Source organism: Tenrec ecaudatus, chromosome 9 (genome assembly GCF_050624435.1).
Source record: "Tenrec ecaudatus isolate mTenEca1 chromosome 9, mTenEca1.hap1, whole genome shotgun sequence".
NCBI classification, from domain to species: Eukaryota; Metazoa; Chordata; class Mammalia; order Afrosoricida; family Tenrecidae; genus Tenrec; species Tenrec ecaudatus.
In genome coordinates, this window is record NC_134538.1 from 96,745,173 (window position 1) to 96,760,355 (window position 15,183).

At 39.9% G+C, this 15,183-nt stretch overlaps 1 protein-coding gene across 1 annotated transcript in view; it reads left to right on the forward strand.

The window, feature by feature from the left end:
• Nucleotides 1–15,183, forward strand: part of THSD7A (thrombospondin type 1 domain containing 7A) — a 301,694-nt gene that overhangs the window by 86,474 nt on the left and 200,037 nt on the right. Inside the window, exons 3-4 of the mRNA XM_075557342.1 lie at nt 9,225–9,473; nt 11,837–12,018. Of these exons, the coding sequence (XP_075413457.1) occupies nt 9,225–9,473; nt 11,837–12,018 (431 nt within the window). The remainder of the gene's footprint in view (nt 1–9,224; nt 9,474–11,836; nt 12,019–15,183) is intronic.

Genomic DNA, 15,183 nt, shown 5'->3' on the forward strand with positions numbered 1-15,183 from the left:
CTCTCCAGTTGTTTGAAAACCAAGTAATAAAAAGGTCCATTGTAATCTAGGTGAAGCCACTCACAGTGGTAAGAAACCCTCTGCTGCATAATTTATTCCACTGATGTGTCTATGAGAATTAGGGCGACATGCTTAAACATTAAAAAAAAATCACACTCACTGCTCTCGCGTCAATTCCAACTCATAACAACCCTATAGAACAGAGCAGAACTGCCTCTGTGGATTTCCAAGGCTAAATCTTTCCCAGAGCAAACAGCTTCATCTTTCTCCCAGGAGTGTCTCTTGGCTTTAAACTGTGGACCCCTGGGTTAGCAACTGAACATATAGCCCGATAGGACACTAGGCTCCACAATTAATACAAAGAGAGAGAGATAGTATTCCAGGCACAAGTAGAGTGGGCAATGGTGTGGAGAGAGAATTCCTCTGTTAAAGAAAATGAGAAGAGTGGACAGAAATACAGGCTACAGGAGAGGCGACTCAGATAACGGTGGCTAAGTGGAGACCTGAGAGAGGGCATGGTAGTGGTGACAGATTATATACAGCTTTGATTGAACAATGGGGAGATGTTTGGATTTGAAATTGGGAAAATAGGGTCTTGATAAGGTTCTATTTAAGTAGCTAAGAAAAGTGGTAATTGAGGAAATTAATTAGGCAACCTTTAGAAAGCAAGTATGTTTCCAGAGGTGTAATGATCATTAACATTGGCTACAGAAATAAATTTAAAAGAGGATTTGCAGTGGCATTTTACTTTGCTCAGCATTGTGTGAATTGGAAAAAAATAAAATAAAACACATTTAATTGTTTATCATTAGCCTTGACCTAGAATTAAAAATATCAAATACATTGGCTGATGTCCACTCTGCCATCCCTGGTGGATCTATCTTTAGAGATAATTATTAAACTTTGCTCCACTTTTTTCCTTTTTCCAAATATTTATCTGATTACTCTTCATTTCATACAAAATGTGTGAAGTAACATCTGTTCTGTCTCAAAGCCAAGCTTTTGTGCTATTCTGCCTTCTGGACTAATCTGAGCATAAATGAAAAATAAACTGTGCCGTTAGTTTCTCAGAGGGGCATATTCTTATGAAGGTCACAATCAACTACAAAATACATTTCTCCCAAACTTGGTAGTGTCAGAATAGAGCGGAGAAAAGTAGAGGGTGCCAGCTGATTATTTTAGTAACAAGAGAGGATTTACCATGGACTTTCAAAAGAACAGACAGATATGTCTTGGGAAAAAGTGCAGCCAGAATCTCCTTAAAGGCAAGGATGGTGAGACTTCATCTCACACACTTTGTACATGCTACCAGGAGAGAACGGCCCCTGGAAACAGACATCATGTTGGTAAAGGAGCTGGGCAGTGAAAAAGAGGAAGGCCCTCCTTGCGATGGATTGACATAGTGGTTGCAACAATAGGCTCAAGCTCAGGAACAATTGTGAAGATGGTGCAGGACCGGGCAGTGCTTTGTTCTGGGTCACTATGGGTTAGCACTGACTCAATGGCACCTAACAACAACAATCACTAAGCAAAAGTATAAATACCAAAGTCTTTCTGGTATTCCTACCAAGTTCCACTGTGCTACCATGTGTGAATTATCTGGTCTTATAATGGAAGGTGAGCAGTCATCTTCTCCTATAGCCTTGACTTTGAGCCCTGATTATATTGTCAGTAGGTGCCATTGAGTCAGTTCTGACCCACCGTGACCCTGTGCACGACAGAATGAAGCACTGCCTGATTCTGCACCATCCTCATAATAGTTCCTCTGCTTGAGCCCATTGCTGCGGCCATGGTGTCGCTCCACCTCACTGGGGACCTTCCTCTTTTTCAGTGACCCCCTATTTTACCAAGCACGATGTCTTTATCCAGGGACAGGTCGCTCCTGACAGCATGTTCAGATTAGGTGAGACGAAGTCTCCTAAACCTTGCCGCTAAGGAACATTCTGTCTACTTCCAAGACAGATTTGCAGTTCTTTGGCACTCCCCGGTACCTCAATATTCCTCACCAGAACCTAACTTAGCTGCACGGGTCCTTCTCTAGTATTTCTTATTCGATGTCTGAGTAGGACCTGCATAGGAGCTCATTGGAAGCACCATGACTTAGTGAAGCCCCCTTAGTCTTCAAAGGAACACCGTATTTTTCAACAGTTTAAAGTCCCGTGCAGCAGATTTTCCTCAATGCAATCTGTCTTTTGATCGCTGGACTGCTATTTCCATGAACATTAATAGAGGATTCAAGTAACATGAAATCCTGGATAATTTCAATCTTTTCTCCAGTCATCATGATTTTGCCTACTGGTCCTTTCTGAGAGTTTGGTCACCTTTACATTGAGTCCTAATCCCTACTGAAGGCTACAATTTTTGATCATCAGCAAGTGCTTCAAGTCCTTATTTTCAACAGGAACGTTGTGCCACCTGCATAGTACAAGTTGTTAATAAGCCTTCCTCCCATCCTGAGGTAGAATTATTTTTCATATAATCCAACTGTGCATCCAGATGATTCGTTCTGCATACAGATTAAATAAGCATGAGAAGATAAAACCCTGACACACACTGGAAGGCTCCTGACTTCCGAAAGGATCTATGCGACCCAGAGATATAAATGGAATACTAAATCAATTCTGACTGCTAACTTGAACTGTCTGCTTGTAGTAGATATCCTGAGTATGTCCATACCAAATCAGGTTATTAATGTTGAATTCATTAATCAATTGTAGGCACTCCCTAGGATACACTTGAGATCTTTCTGTTCCTGCGTGCGACCTGTGGAGGAAAAGTCTCAGAGCCTTGTCCACGGTATAAAATTGTAAACATAACCAGTGAAGATGATTGTGATTCAAATTTTGTTAAAAGTTAGGAAGTAGGGGTGATTTTAAGGTGAGGGAAAATTTATGTAACATTCAAGCGCAAGTATGAGTTAGCAAAAGCTAGGCACTTCTGATTTATTTAACTTCTGTATTTCTACTTTAAACCTCTTCAGCTATTCACCAAGTGTCTCTTTCTTGTCATTTATTACTCACTTAATTTTCCAACGATTTTGCTCCGACCTTCATAAGCTTCATCGCCAGCATGATGATTCTGTTGGAATCTCAGCCCTGCTACTCTCTAAATCTATGAGTTGGAATATGTAATCAGGACTTTCAGAGTTTATGTTCTCATGGATTAAAAAAGAAAAAAAAAGGCAGATCTCTGCCTCACGTAGTTGATTTGAGGATAGCATGAGATATCCTAGGTGAAAATCCGCACAGCAGGTACCATAGTACAGATTTCAGTCTCTTCATCATCTCATACTCAGTTCCACCAGCTACCCAGCAATATCTTGGAAATCTTCACTGCCTTGCGTCTCAGCTTTCTCACCTGTAAAGCTGAAGTAAGCATAACATCTTACTTCAAAGGCTGTTTTGATTTAGATAATTTAATACATTTAACATATGTAAGGAATACACAAATGTTGGCACACAGCCCCCAAGATTTTTTTCTTTAAGTATCCGTTGTTATATTCCCCCAGACTTCCTTGATTCATCCTCCACTCCATCGCTAGAATCTTCATAAAGTACAAATATAACCTCATTTTCATTCAAGCCTCTCAATAGTCCTTTCTTTCCTAGGAGCTCTTTTCCTGGACCTACATGACTGCCCGTGGCTGATCTGTGCCTTATTTTCACTGCTTACCATACATTAACTCTACCGAGGCCAAGGGGGAAATCTACCATTTACCTTATTCATTCATTACCCAGAATTCACAACAACAGAAAGGGCATTACATATCTCCAATAACTACCCTCAAACCAGTCTAACATATCCTAACATATTCCTTAGACTTCAAATTAGTCTAGAATACAGTGAGCTGTTCCTTCTTTTACACTTCTGTGCCTCGCCAAAGACAATTATGTGCTTCCAATGCATATGCTGAAATCTTGTCAGTTTAAATTTTGTTCTCGTATTAAATAACCACTTTACCCACATTTGTCCAATTAATGATCTGAGGTATACGATCACAATCATAAATTCATATTGTTTCTCTATTCCTGTCAATAATTTGCCATACGTAAGTTATGGGTTAAAACTTATTTAAAATTATTAGGGGAACATTTTTGTCTTTTCTTTAATTACATTTCATATTAAATTCTCCTTAAGAAGAGTAGCATATGTACAAAATTTGTTAGTGATTCCAAGCCTCAGTTGTGAAACAGTAATGAGAAAGAGTAATACTAGTTGAATCATCCTCAGTGTGTCAGTAACTTAACACTGGCCCAAGTTAAAGATGCCACAGTAACAAATTGAGATTTGCAATTAGTTTAAACTACATAAAGAGTTTTGAAAAATGAAGAAAATGGGTTCTGGTTTAGAACCAAGTTTGAAATTTGGACCTAAGTTTGAATTTCAATCCATTATTCTAGCTATTCGACGGTGAATAAGTGCCCTAACCTTTCAGAGGCTGCTACTCTCCACAATTAATAATTAGATCAGAATATAATCCATATAACCCGATTATTGGGAGGACTCAGTGAGCAAAAATTTAAACTCCATCTCCCTAGGTCTCGTTGGTCTGGCCCATTAACGACCCTACACGCCACAGAAGGAAACACCGCCAGGTTCTGCGCCATTGTCACAACGGTTCCGATGCCAGCCTGACCCCATGGCTAGAACCATTGTAATCCATTGCATTGAGGGCCTTTCACCCCTTCAGTGCCGCTCCACTTTACCAAGCAAGCTGTCCTTCTCCAGGGACTGGTCGCTCCTCACAGAACGTCCAAAATATGTAAGACAAAGTCATGCCATCCTTGCCTTTAAGGCGCACTCTTGCCATGCTTCTTCCGAGACAGCTTTGTTGGCCGTTTCAGCAGTGCCTGGCGCTTTCAGTATTCTTCTCCAGCACCAAATCAAATGCATTGATTTTTCTTCAGTCTTTCATATTCAATGTCCAACTCTGAATGAAACAATGGAAAATACCATGGCTTAGGTCAGAAACGTCTTCGTCCTCAAAGTGGCAGACCGCCACATGACACGCTTAATATCACTTGGCTTAGAAGACTGTAGGGTGGGGGCCAGAGCTTTCATTTATGTAGTATCAGATCCTTCCATCCAATATTGCTACTTCTACTAAGTAGTACAAAACCGCTCAGTTGCGGGAAATTTGTTCAACCACATCAGATGGGTGCAGGAGCTGTGATGACTTCAACCTTTTGCCCCACAACAGTCAATAACTTTTGGTATTATTCCATAATTCCAGCCAATTTCAAGGTCCCTTGTTCCAAGAGTTGTCACATTTAGAGAAGCCCAAAGCTTTGGCGACCTGCTTGCTGTTAGGTACTGTTGAGGGATTCCAACCCATGCCTCCCTATGTAGAGACCAACAAACACCGCCCAGTCCTTCGCTACCTGTTCCATTGTTCATTTGAGCTGCTGTTGCTGCGAGTGTGTCAGTGCATCTCCTTGGCAGTCTTTCCTTTCTGAATGTCCATCTGCATTACCAAGCATGAGGTCCTTTCCCAGACACCAGTCTCTGCGGACAACATGTCCACAACATGTGAAAGGAACTTGCTTCGTCCTTGCCTATAAGCAGATGGCTGTATGTCTTTCCAGAAAGGTTGGTTTGTTCTTCTGGCAGTGCACGGTGCCTTCAGTATTTTCACCAACACCGTCATTCAAATGCATTCGTTCTTATGTGGCCTTCCTTAGTCATTGTCCCGCTTTCACATGTGTAGGAGGTGATTGAAAACACCATGGCTTGTGTCAGGAGCACATTACTTTTCAGAGTGGCATCTCATCACTTTATAGAGAGCTTGTGTAGATTTGCCCACTGAAATCTGCCATCTGATTTCTTGATGGCTGCTTTTATGAGCATTGATTATGAATCCAAGCAAAAAGAACTCCTTGACAACTTCAGTCTTTCCTCGTTGTATCATAGTGTTGATTACTGGGTTAGTTGTGAGGATTAAGCTTTTCTTTACTCTGAGTTATGATCCAAATTGAAAACTGCAGTCTTTGATCTTCCTTAGTAAGGTCTTACTCATTGAGGGCCTTGACCTCCTTCCCTGCCCCTACTGCTTGTCAACACTCAGCTTGTTTCAACTACATGCTGAAAATTGTTAATAAGCCTTCTGAGATAGTTAAGGTTTATTGTCCAACCTGGACAATAAACACAGATGGGATTAATTGAAGGGAGGCGAGATAAATGGCTTGGTGAGCCTCACCTTTCTAGTTCTCAGATCTCTTGCTTTCTGATGGTCAGACCAAGGTGCAGCGGCCTTACCTAGTTCCCAGCTTCAGCTGGCAAAGCTCACTTCCTGCAAGATGTCCTGAAGGAGAAGCCGCATGGAACTACCCTGATGCAGGCCTGGGCGCTGGAGCAGCCGTGTGGAGACCCCTGCCAGCACTGAGATGCTTACACTCTCACTGATTCAGCTTTCCTCCTGCAGTTGGCATCATTGTGTGTGTTTTGTGAGATTGAGGAGGACTTTGTAGATTGGTGTCAGACATATGAGCTAATGTTGGATTTATGAGATTGGAAAGCACTGGGTTGGGATGCTTTCTTAATGTACACTCACCCTTTATATAAAGCTCTCTCTTATACATATGAGTTTCTCTGGATTTGTTTCCCTAGTTTACCCAGACTAACACACCTTCTTCCAATCTGATTCCTTGTTCTTCCCCTTATAGTCCAGATTTTTGGATTATTTTCTCATAATCCAGATGGAATACATATTATAAAAGGATATAATCCCAACGTATACCTTTTCTGCTTTTAAGCCATGCAGTATTTCCTTGTTTTGTTCATATGACTACCTCTGAGTATATATACATGTTCCACATGTACATAATGAAGTGTTCTGGATTTCCAATTCTTTTCAATATTATCCATATTTTGTTGTGATCCACACAGTTAAATGCCTTTCCATAGTTAATAAAACACAGGTAAAACATCTTTCTACTTCAACCCAAGAACCACTTGAGGCCTTTAATGATAACCCTTGTTGTAAGCTCTCTTCTGACACCAGCTGGATTTCTGGCAGCTTCCTTTCAGCGCACCCCTCCAACTGTTGTTGAAGGATCTTGAGCAAGAGTTCACTTGCATCCAATATTAATGATATAGTTGGCTAATATCATCGTTCTGTTGGACCACCTTTCTTTGGAATAGATACAAATATGGTCTCTTTCAATTGATTGGCCAGATATCTGTGTTTAAAATTTCCTTGGTATAGCTGAATGAGTTCGTCCAGTACTTCATCAGCTTGTTGAAATATTTCAGTTGGTGTTCCGTTAGTTCCTGGAGCCTTGTTTTTTGCAAATGCCTTCAGTGAAGCTTGGAATTCTTCGTTCCATCCCATTGGTTCTTGATGATAAGCTACCTTGAGAAATGGTTGTTGGTTGGCCAATTGTTTTGGGTACAGTGACCCTGTATTCCTTTGCAAATTGTTTCCTGTCACCTGCGTGAGTCCATATTTTATCAATATTATGATGCGAGCTTGACTTTGTTCTTCACTTCTTTTCACTTGATATGTTATGAGTGTTTTCTTCCCTTTTGACTTCCTAATTCCAGGTTAGAGACCGGAAGCTACCCACTCGGTCTCATTAATTTCCCCAGTACACATCCAGTTTAACCAAAGAGGTCATTTGTGCCATGAGTAGTATAGACAGGGGACCCAGATGACATTCCAAATTCCTCCAAGTGACCAGGTTGACTGTCATGGTAGACAGTTAATGAATGGCAAATGCTCCACAAAAGGGAAAGAAATGAACACCTTTTGCCTATCCATAGACTGTGGACTCAATACAAATTAGTAGAGGATAAGGGCATGCTGATGCATGTGAAAATAATCATGTGAGGGTATTAAAATTTATTTAAGAGGAAATAAAATACTGAGAATGTTGCAAAGGCAGAATTATAAAGTCCATCATGTAGTCTTTATTTTGTGTTATTTTCAGTTAAAATCATCCTGACGAGTGAAAGCTTGCTCATTTGAAAGCGTTGCCCGATGGTTGGCATTCTACTCGATGTAACATTAACACTTACTACATGACATATGAGCAGACGGGGGATTTGGGGCTTCTGCTGTTTGGAGGAAACCAGAACCGGCTCTCTCAGACAAACCACTCACCACAGTCATCAGACAATTCTACTTCTCAGAATTCTGAGCTCAGACTGATTGACTTCGACGCTTTGAGCTTTCAAGGTCTCTTAGGAATGTAATCTTAATACACACGCCAGTAGAATTAAGATAACGGAATAAGGATTTTACGTTAAAAACAACGTGGCTTTCCCTGTGCTGGATTGCCACAGTTGAATGTAACTCCTGAAGAAGGATATGAAATTATCAGTGCATTTTCCCTCTGCTCTGCGACAGGCTGCCTCTGCTTCATAAACGTGCAGTATTGGCTATTGAGAAAGGGCAAGTTGTACTAAGAACAAACACACCCAACCAATTCCAGAAAAGCTCTTCGAAATGTATGCTCCCTTACAGACTAGCAAATACGAGTTCATCTTAATCTTTGTATGTTGGCATCACAATTTATAATAACCCTCTAAATCCGGAAGTGAACGGTTGCTACATAAACATAAAAGTTGTACATAAGTATTGTACTGATAAAATACATCTTAAAGATATATTAAAGAAGATCTCTAATTGTAGATATAAATAAAGTTATATTTTAAAACGTATATCTACTTAGGGTAACCATATGTATATTTCTTATTAAAGTATTCATTTTAAAAGTTGAGATTCCAATAAGTATACATTATAATTGTTACAACTAAACTTCAAAATTATATTTAAAAGGATAGTTAGGCATATGTTCAATTATTCTTTTACAAAACAATATTGTATTTAGTTAGTGAGGCATGTTTATTTATTTAAATCATTAAAGGGGATGATTAGCATATGTTAACCATTCTTGGTTTTCCATTTTCTAAATTAAAACAAATCTGCACTGAGTGAATGAGTAAGATGGTAAACTTACTCTGCCCTAATATTGTTTAATCCCTTTATTTTCTATTTTCTATGGATGATTTAACAGCCATTATAAATAGAAGATATACAAATATTAGCTTTGAATATAACTGCCTTTTCACATCGTAAATGTTGATATGTTTTCAATGAAATTGCCTTTGTTACCTCCAAGCAGAAATAAAATTGTCCAATCTGATTTTACTCTTGAGCACCGAAGACAGAAGTTCGTAACTGCTTGTGAACCTGTGATGAGAATATCAATGATCTTTTGCAGCTTTTGCCAGCAAGAGAGGCTGCCACTGACTTTCCAGTCCTGTGTGGTCACCAAGGAGTGCCAGGTGTCCGAGTGGGCAGAGTGGAGCCCATGCTCAAAAACATGCTATGATACGACATCACCAGCAGGCACACGTGGAAGGACACGAAGCATCAGGCAGCTTCCTATTGGCAGCGAAAAGGAGTGTCCAGGGCTTGAAGAAACGGAACCGTGTGTTTCCCAGGGAGATGGCGTTGAACCCTGTGCCATGTGAGTAGATGAGGAGACTGGGTCTACTGGGCAGCCTCTCCCCGGGCTGCATATTCCTCCAGCTAATTCCCTTCAACTGAACAGTGGGTTTAAGTAGAAAAGTGAACCAGGACTTTAGAATTACGATCGTAAGAGAAATACTGTATTGGCAGGAGGAAATTAAAAATTTCCATGAAGACTAGAATTTTAGTCAAAACTCTGTATACATATTTTCCTTAAGGACTGGCAAATGTTTTTGGTAATGTGCCAAATATGCTCTGATGTGACAGTACTACTGCTATCATAGCTATAGACAATATGTAAATAAATTAGTGTAGCTGTATTCCAACAGAACCTTATTTACAAAAGGGTGATAGAGTGAATCGGGCCCTTGGTTCATAGTTTGCCCATCGCCGTTCTGTAACTACAGATTCCTGTCGTCCACTTGGCAAGTCATTGAAACTGAGTACTGTACATCCCAAATTCTAATGTTAAATAGATTTACATACTACTTAAAGATAATGAATGGTCAGCATTTTGAGGACAAAGATTATGCTTATTATGGAGGGAGTACTTAGAAAGTATCAATTCTGAGACATTACTCTGAATTCTCTTAACCCTAGCAATAATTTAAGCTTTTTTGAGTATAGCTTCCTTAAAAAGTAACCTTTAAAATCTTATTTTCACAATAAATATGTATGCGTGAGTTACTTTGAGAGCTTCTTGGGATCTACACACATTTAAGAATGATGTGTACAGGTCATGAGCGGTGCAATCAAAATAACAAAGAGAGTGTTAATCGACCAGAGCTCTGCCATTGGGCAGCATTTTGGAACTGCTCATCCTCCTGATGTAAGTAATGTAACTAAAAGCCCTCTCCTGCCCGGCAGCGCTTTCTTGCCCACTGAGTTTTGTGTTCTTCACAGAATAAACTCAAGAAGTTGCTAGGATTCCACCATATTTTCTTGGCATTGTGTTTCCTAGATTTTTTTCTCATACTAGATTATATTATTTTTTATTTTCATATATTCAAGTACCCTTAACAAAATAAACATCCTTGAGTATCTGCCTCCTCCTTTCTTTTTAATGGAGGAGGGAAGGAATTGATAGCAGTTTTCTCAGAATGTGTAACTACCTTACATACAGTGCTACAAATGTAACCCTCTAACAAGATTCTTTAGGATGACCTACATTAGGACTCTAGTCTATTAAGATGTTTTGAATTCTCCTGACTGCTATCCTTCTAGAACCAACAAGTGTTAGTAGTTGTTGTTCCTTGAAAGTCATAAAACCCTGCTAAGTTAAAAAAAACACACAAATGAAACAGTTATTAAAAAAAAACACACAAAACCCCAGGCATTGAGATCAGCTTTACTGTCTGTCCCATGGACAGAGTGACGCATCTAGATCAGACCTTTGAGGACCTGTTTGGAGAGGAGATTTGTCACATCCATTAGTACTGATGGTGAGTGTCCATATGACTACAAAAGAAGCTTGTTGGTTAAAGGGACACAAAGTGCCGTGTGAGCTGTTTTCTACAGTCAAATGCTCTACCCCTGAGCTGCCCCCATGGCCCATGAGCCCTTTCCTTTGTGCTCCTACACTCTCCCAGCTTCCCTTCACATGGAGAAACCCACCACTATCTTCAGTGGCATCAGGAATGGTTCCCTGGCCATCTCTTTACCTGTGTGTTGGGCTGGGCATCCTCAGACATCTCTCGAGCATCACAGTCTTGATTGGGGCTGAATTTAGAAGCACGGATGTCTTTCCTGTGCATCACTGATTAGAAATGTCAGCTCTCTGTATCACTCAGCAGAGATGACCCCTCTACAGAAAAGAGAAATAAGTTTTTTTTTTTCTTAGCAAGAATATGCAAACTCTGAACTGGTCTGTCACATAACTTGATTCCTAATACAACATTGTCATTTTGATCTGGTATGAAGAAGCAATATTCATCTATTTTATTAATGCAAATGTTTATGTTAATCACTTACAATGTTTTCCATTCTTAAAATCAGCCTGCCTTCCCCCACCCCACTTGTTTATAAGCTTCAAGAAAGGGCAAGAATGGGTTTAGCCTTATTGAATATGAGATTTCATGTTTTCAGCATTATGCTTTCTTTCATAAAATATGCATAAGTAACTTCCGGCAGCCGCGATGAGCAGGGTGGCCCTGATGTGTGCCCTTTCTAAATACAGCTCTGCTAACTAAGGCTGAAAAGGGAGGGTGGGAACGAGTCTGCACCTACGATGCTAGAGTAAGATCAATCGGAGGGGGAAAGGTTTCTAAGATGAGTTGTGTTCGTTTGTTTAAGAAAAAAATAAGCGTGGAGAAAAGTTGCTTTCGGTAGCACTGTATGGTCGGTGGCCTTTTCTTTCCTTAGCTATGGCTGGAGAACCGCCGAGTGGACCGAGTGCCGGGTGGACCCTTTGCTGAGCCAGCAGGATAAGAGGCGGGGAAACCACTCTGCGCTGTGCGGTGGGGGCGTGCAGACCCGCGCAGTTTACTGCGCGCAGGCCGGTGGAGACCTCCTCGCGCCTGGACACACTGGCAAGGACAAGGAAGGTGAGTGCGCCTGTCTTTGCAGGGCTCCTCTACGGAGACCGAACCCAAGAAAACACTGGAGGTACACAATAATTAGGGGTGTAGTGAGCCTTTTATTCTGATCATATTAAGGAGGGTCTATCTGATAGAAGAATCATCCAATTCGTGATTGTATAAACTTTACTACGACTCCAATTCCCGTCAGTTCTGCTATACTGACAAGTGTCTCTTGAAGTTTTCCGACTTAAATGCCTTCCTGCCTCAAACTGCGAGTAAGAATTTAGCTGGAGTAATTAATTATTTTTTTTAAAGACTAAAATTTCATTTTCTAAGTGTACTCATACAAGGCAGGCATCTATTTTAACCTTTTTTATTCATATTGCAAATAACAAGCATCTTATTTTTCTGTTTATAATGTGGTAGGAAAATAATTATGATATTCAATAATATTTCAATCAGAGTAAGTAAATACAGCATAATGAGATAGTAAAAGCATTAATATATTATGTAGTAAAGCATCATAATTTCAACCCTTAAATTAGGCACAATTGAAGCAAAATATTGAACCAATATTCAGCTTTCTGTTAATAATGTCCAAACATCAGAGGAACTAAGCCCAGAGGGATAAATTTTTTAAAAAGAAAATTGTTTTCTGTGTTGTCGGACATATATTAGAATCACTAGTCTTTTAAACCTCAGGTTGGGGACCAGACACAGTAAATATATAGCAGGATAAAGGAATTCATAATAATCAGGAGACTTCAGCTTTTCGAGAATATAGAATTATATTACACACTGGGCTATGATCTGCATGGTTGGAAGTTCGAAACCACCAGCAGTTCTGTGGGAGACCAACTGGCTTTCTACTCCCATATACAATTATAGCCACAGAAATCCACAGCAGGGTTGCTATGAATCAGCATTGACTTGATGGCAGTGAGATTAATATTATTCCAAAATTCTTGCCATTAATGAATCAAATTTATTTACATTGATAGGTCCAAGCATAATGTGAACATAAATAAGAATACCTAAAATATAGCAGAACGTCTGTCCTAATCACATCAACAGAGACATCAACAGAGACTGGGACAACAGAGTTTCAATAATTGTGCAAGGCAGTGAGGACAGAATTACCAATACAGCTCCCTGTCATGAAAGAGCTCACAGTCAACATGACATCGGATTAACAAACTAATAATTCTAATAAAAAATAGTGATCCTTTCAACTGAGATTTCGAATGACAGTCTTGGGATCTTCTTAACAGAACCCATCTTGAAGAGGTGGCTCTTGAGCTGAGTGACAGAAAGAGTGAATCGGAAATTCAAGAGCGAGTAGTAGTTCATCTAAGGCATACGACTGAAACACTGATAGGAAAAACTGGTTAACACAGCATGTTGTACTTCCAAGTTGTTGATAGGTTAGTCTCTCCTAAAAAACGTATGGCTTGGAGAGGGTAAAGAGCAAGTATAAAGACCCTCCTTGTTACCAGCTGATGAAAGACCAAACAGAGAGAGAATTCAGGGGAAGAAGCTGCATAAAAATTATCTAATAAGAATGGTTATTGTAAAAACCAAGGGAAGAGCAAGCTCTTCCTCAACTCCGCCCACCCGCCCTTATACGCCCCCCTCCCGCAGCCAGCACCACTAAAAAAAAAAAAAAAAGCAGTAGCACAATGTCCAGTCATGTGTGAGGTCACGGAAGATGAGCACTGAACATATGCACTCAAGTTTTGCATTTGCAACTTCCAAAGTTTAATGGTTCTTTAACTGCTAACTTTCCACAGCACGTCAGATGATTTAGCAATACAGCCTCAGCGTACATTTCACTACTAATGCGCCTTGGGTTGCAGGGAAGTTGCCTAAACCATGCAGTGCAAGTACATCAATAGTATCCAGGCTGCTTTAATGGCTGCATTTTAACAGGATTTGGTAGATTTATTATAGCAGCTCTTTCAGAGCAATATAGTTTCATTGCTGTGGGTAGATCAGATTTTAGGTCTTGAATACCAATAGTGTCCTCTAGATTACTACTTTCAAAAGATCTTTCAGAATTCTGAAATGTAAGTGTACATTTAAAAATTACTTATTCATAAAGGCTCCCTTTCTCCACCAAACCAGTTCAGATCACCAGATATAAAGTCACAGAAAGGAAGTGATGCATAAAGAATATCATTATGAGGGATGTAGCAGATAAACTAAAGTAAATGCCAAAGTAAAGGTCAATAGATAAGGAAGTGCTTAATTCATCTAAAATTAATATTTATCATGTAAATATGTCAAAGGACTAACTTAGAGAATTTGTCCTTTCATGTCGAGTATATCAAGAATACTAACAAGGCTATTACCGTCTTTGCAGACAGCGGATTCCCTCTAAAAGTTGCATATTTTGTCCTGAGAATGTATCCTTGGAGCCTTTTCCCCCCAGGAGCATTTCCCATCCCAGCAGGACCCTTGGCCAGCACAGCAGCCTGCCAGGAGGGCATCTGACAGGCTGTAAAGAAGTGCTGCTGGAGAGCAATTAGCCTGAGCTCTGTGAAGATTGTGCACACTCTCTCTTTCTCCAGAAATACAGAAGACTGAAAACAAAACAGCCTCTCCACAACTAATAAGAAAATCACTAATCTCACAAATCTCTGACCGTGTTCTATAACCATGAACCAACCACCCCAAGACCCACTCCACATGACTTAACTTAAAGACGACGGCTACACTGTTCTTTCTGCAGGCTCCCTTTGGCCAAACTCTTTTAACAGTACCTAAAAATAAAGTACCTTGATAACATTATTTTTTATTGATGGAAAAATAGTGGAAGCCAGTGGTATGGAATTCACAGAAGATTTCTTTATTATATTAGCAGATTATATTACACAAGAGACTGGTAATTACCACCTTAGCACAAAGACCACATGAACCACTTCCAACCCAAACTCACTGCCAGTGTGTCAATACCAAATCATAGCGACCCTATAGGACAGGTAATACCTGCTCCTGTGTTTCTGAAACAGTTTCTCTTCAAAGGAGTACAAAGTCTCATTCTTATTCACTGGTATATTGACTTACTGTTAGCTTTCTCCCATTACACTGGCCAGGAAAATATTCCTCTTTTGAAATGATATATTTAATTTCTAGAAAATAAAAATGAATGGATATTGGTAAAGTATTTATAGTTCATAATAGCTCTAC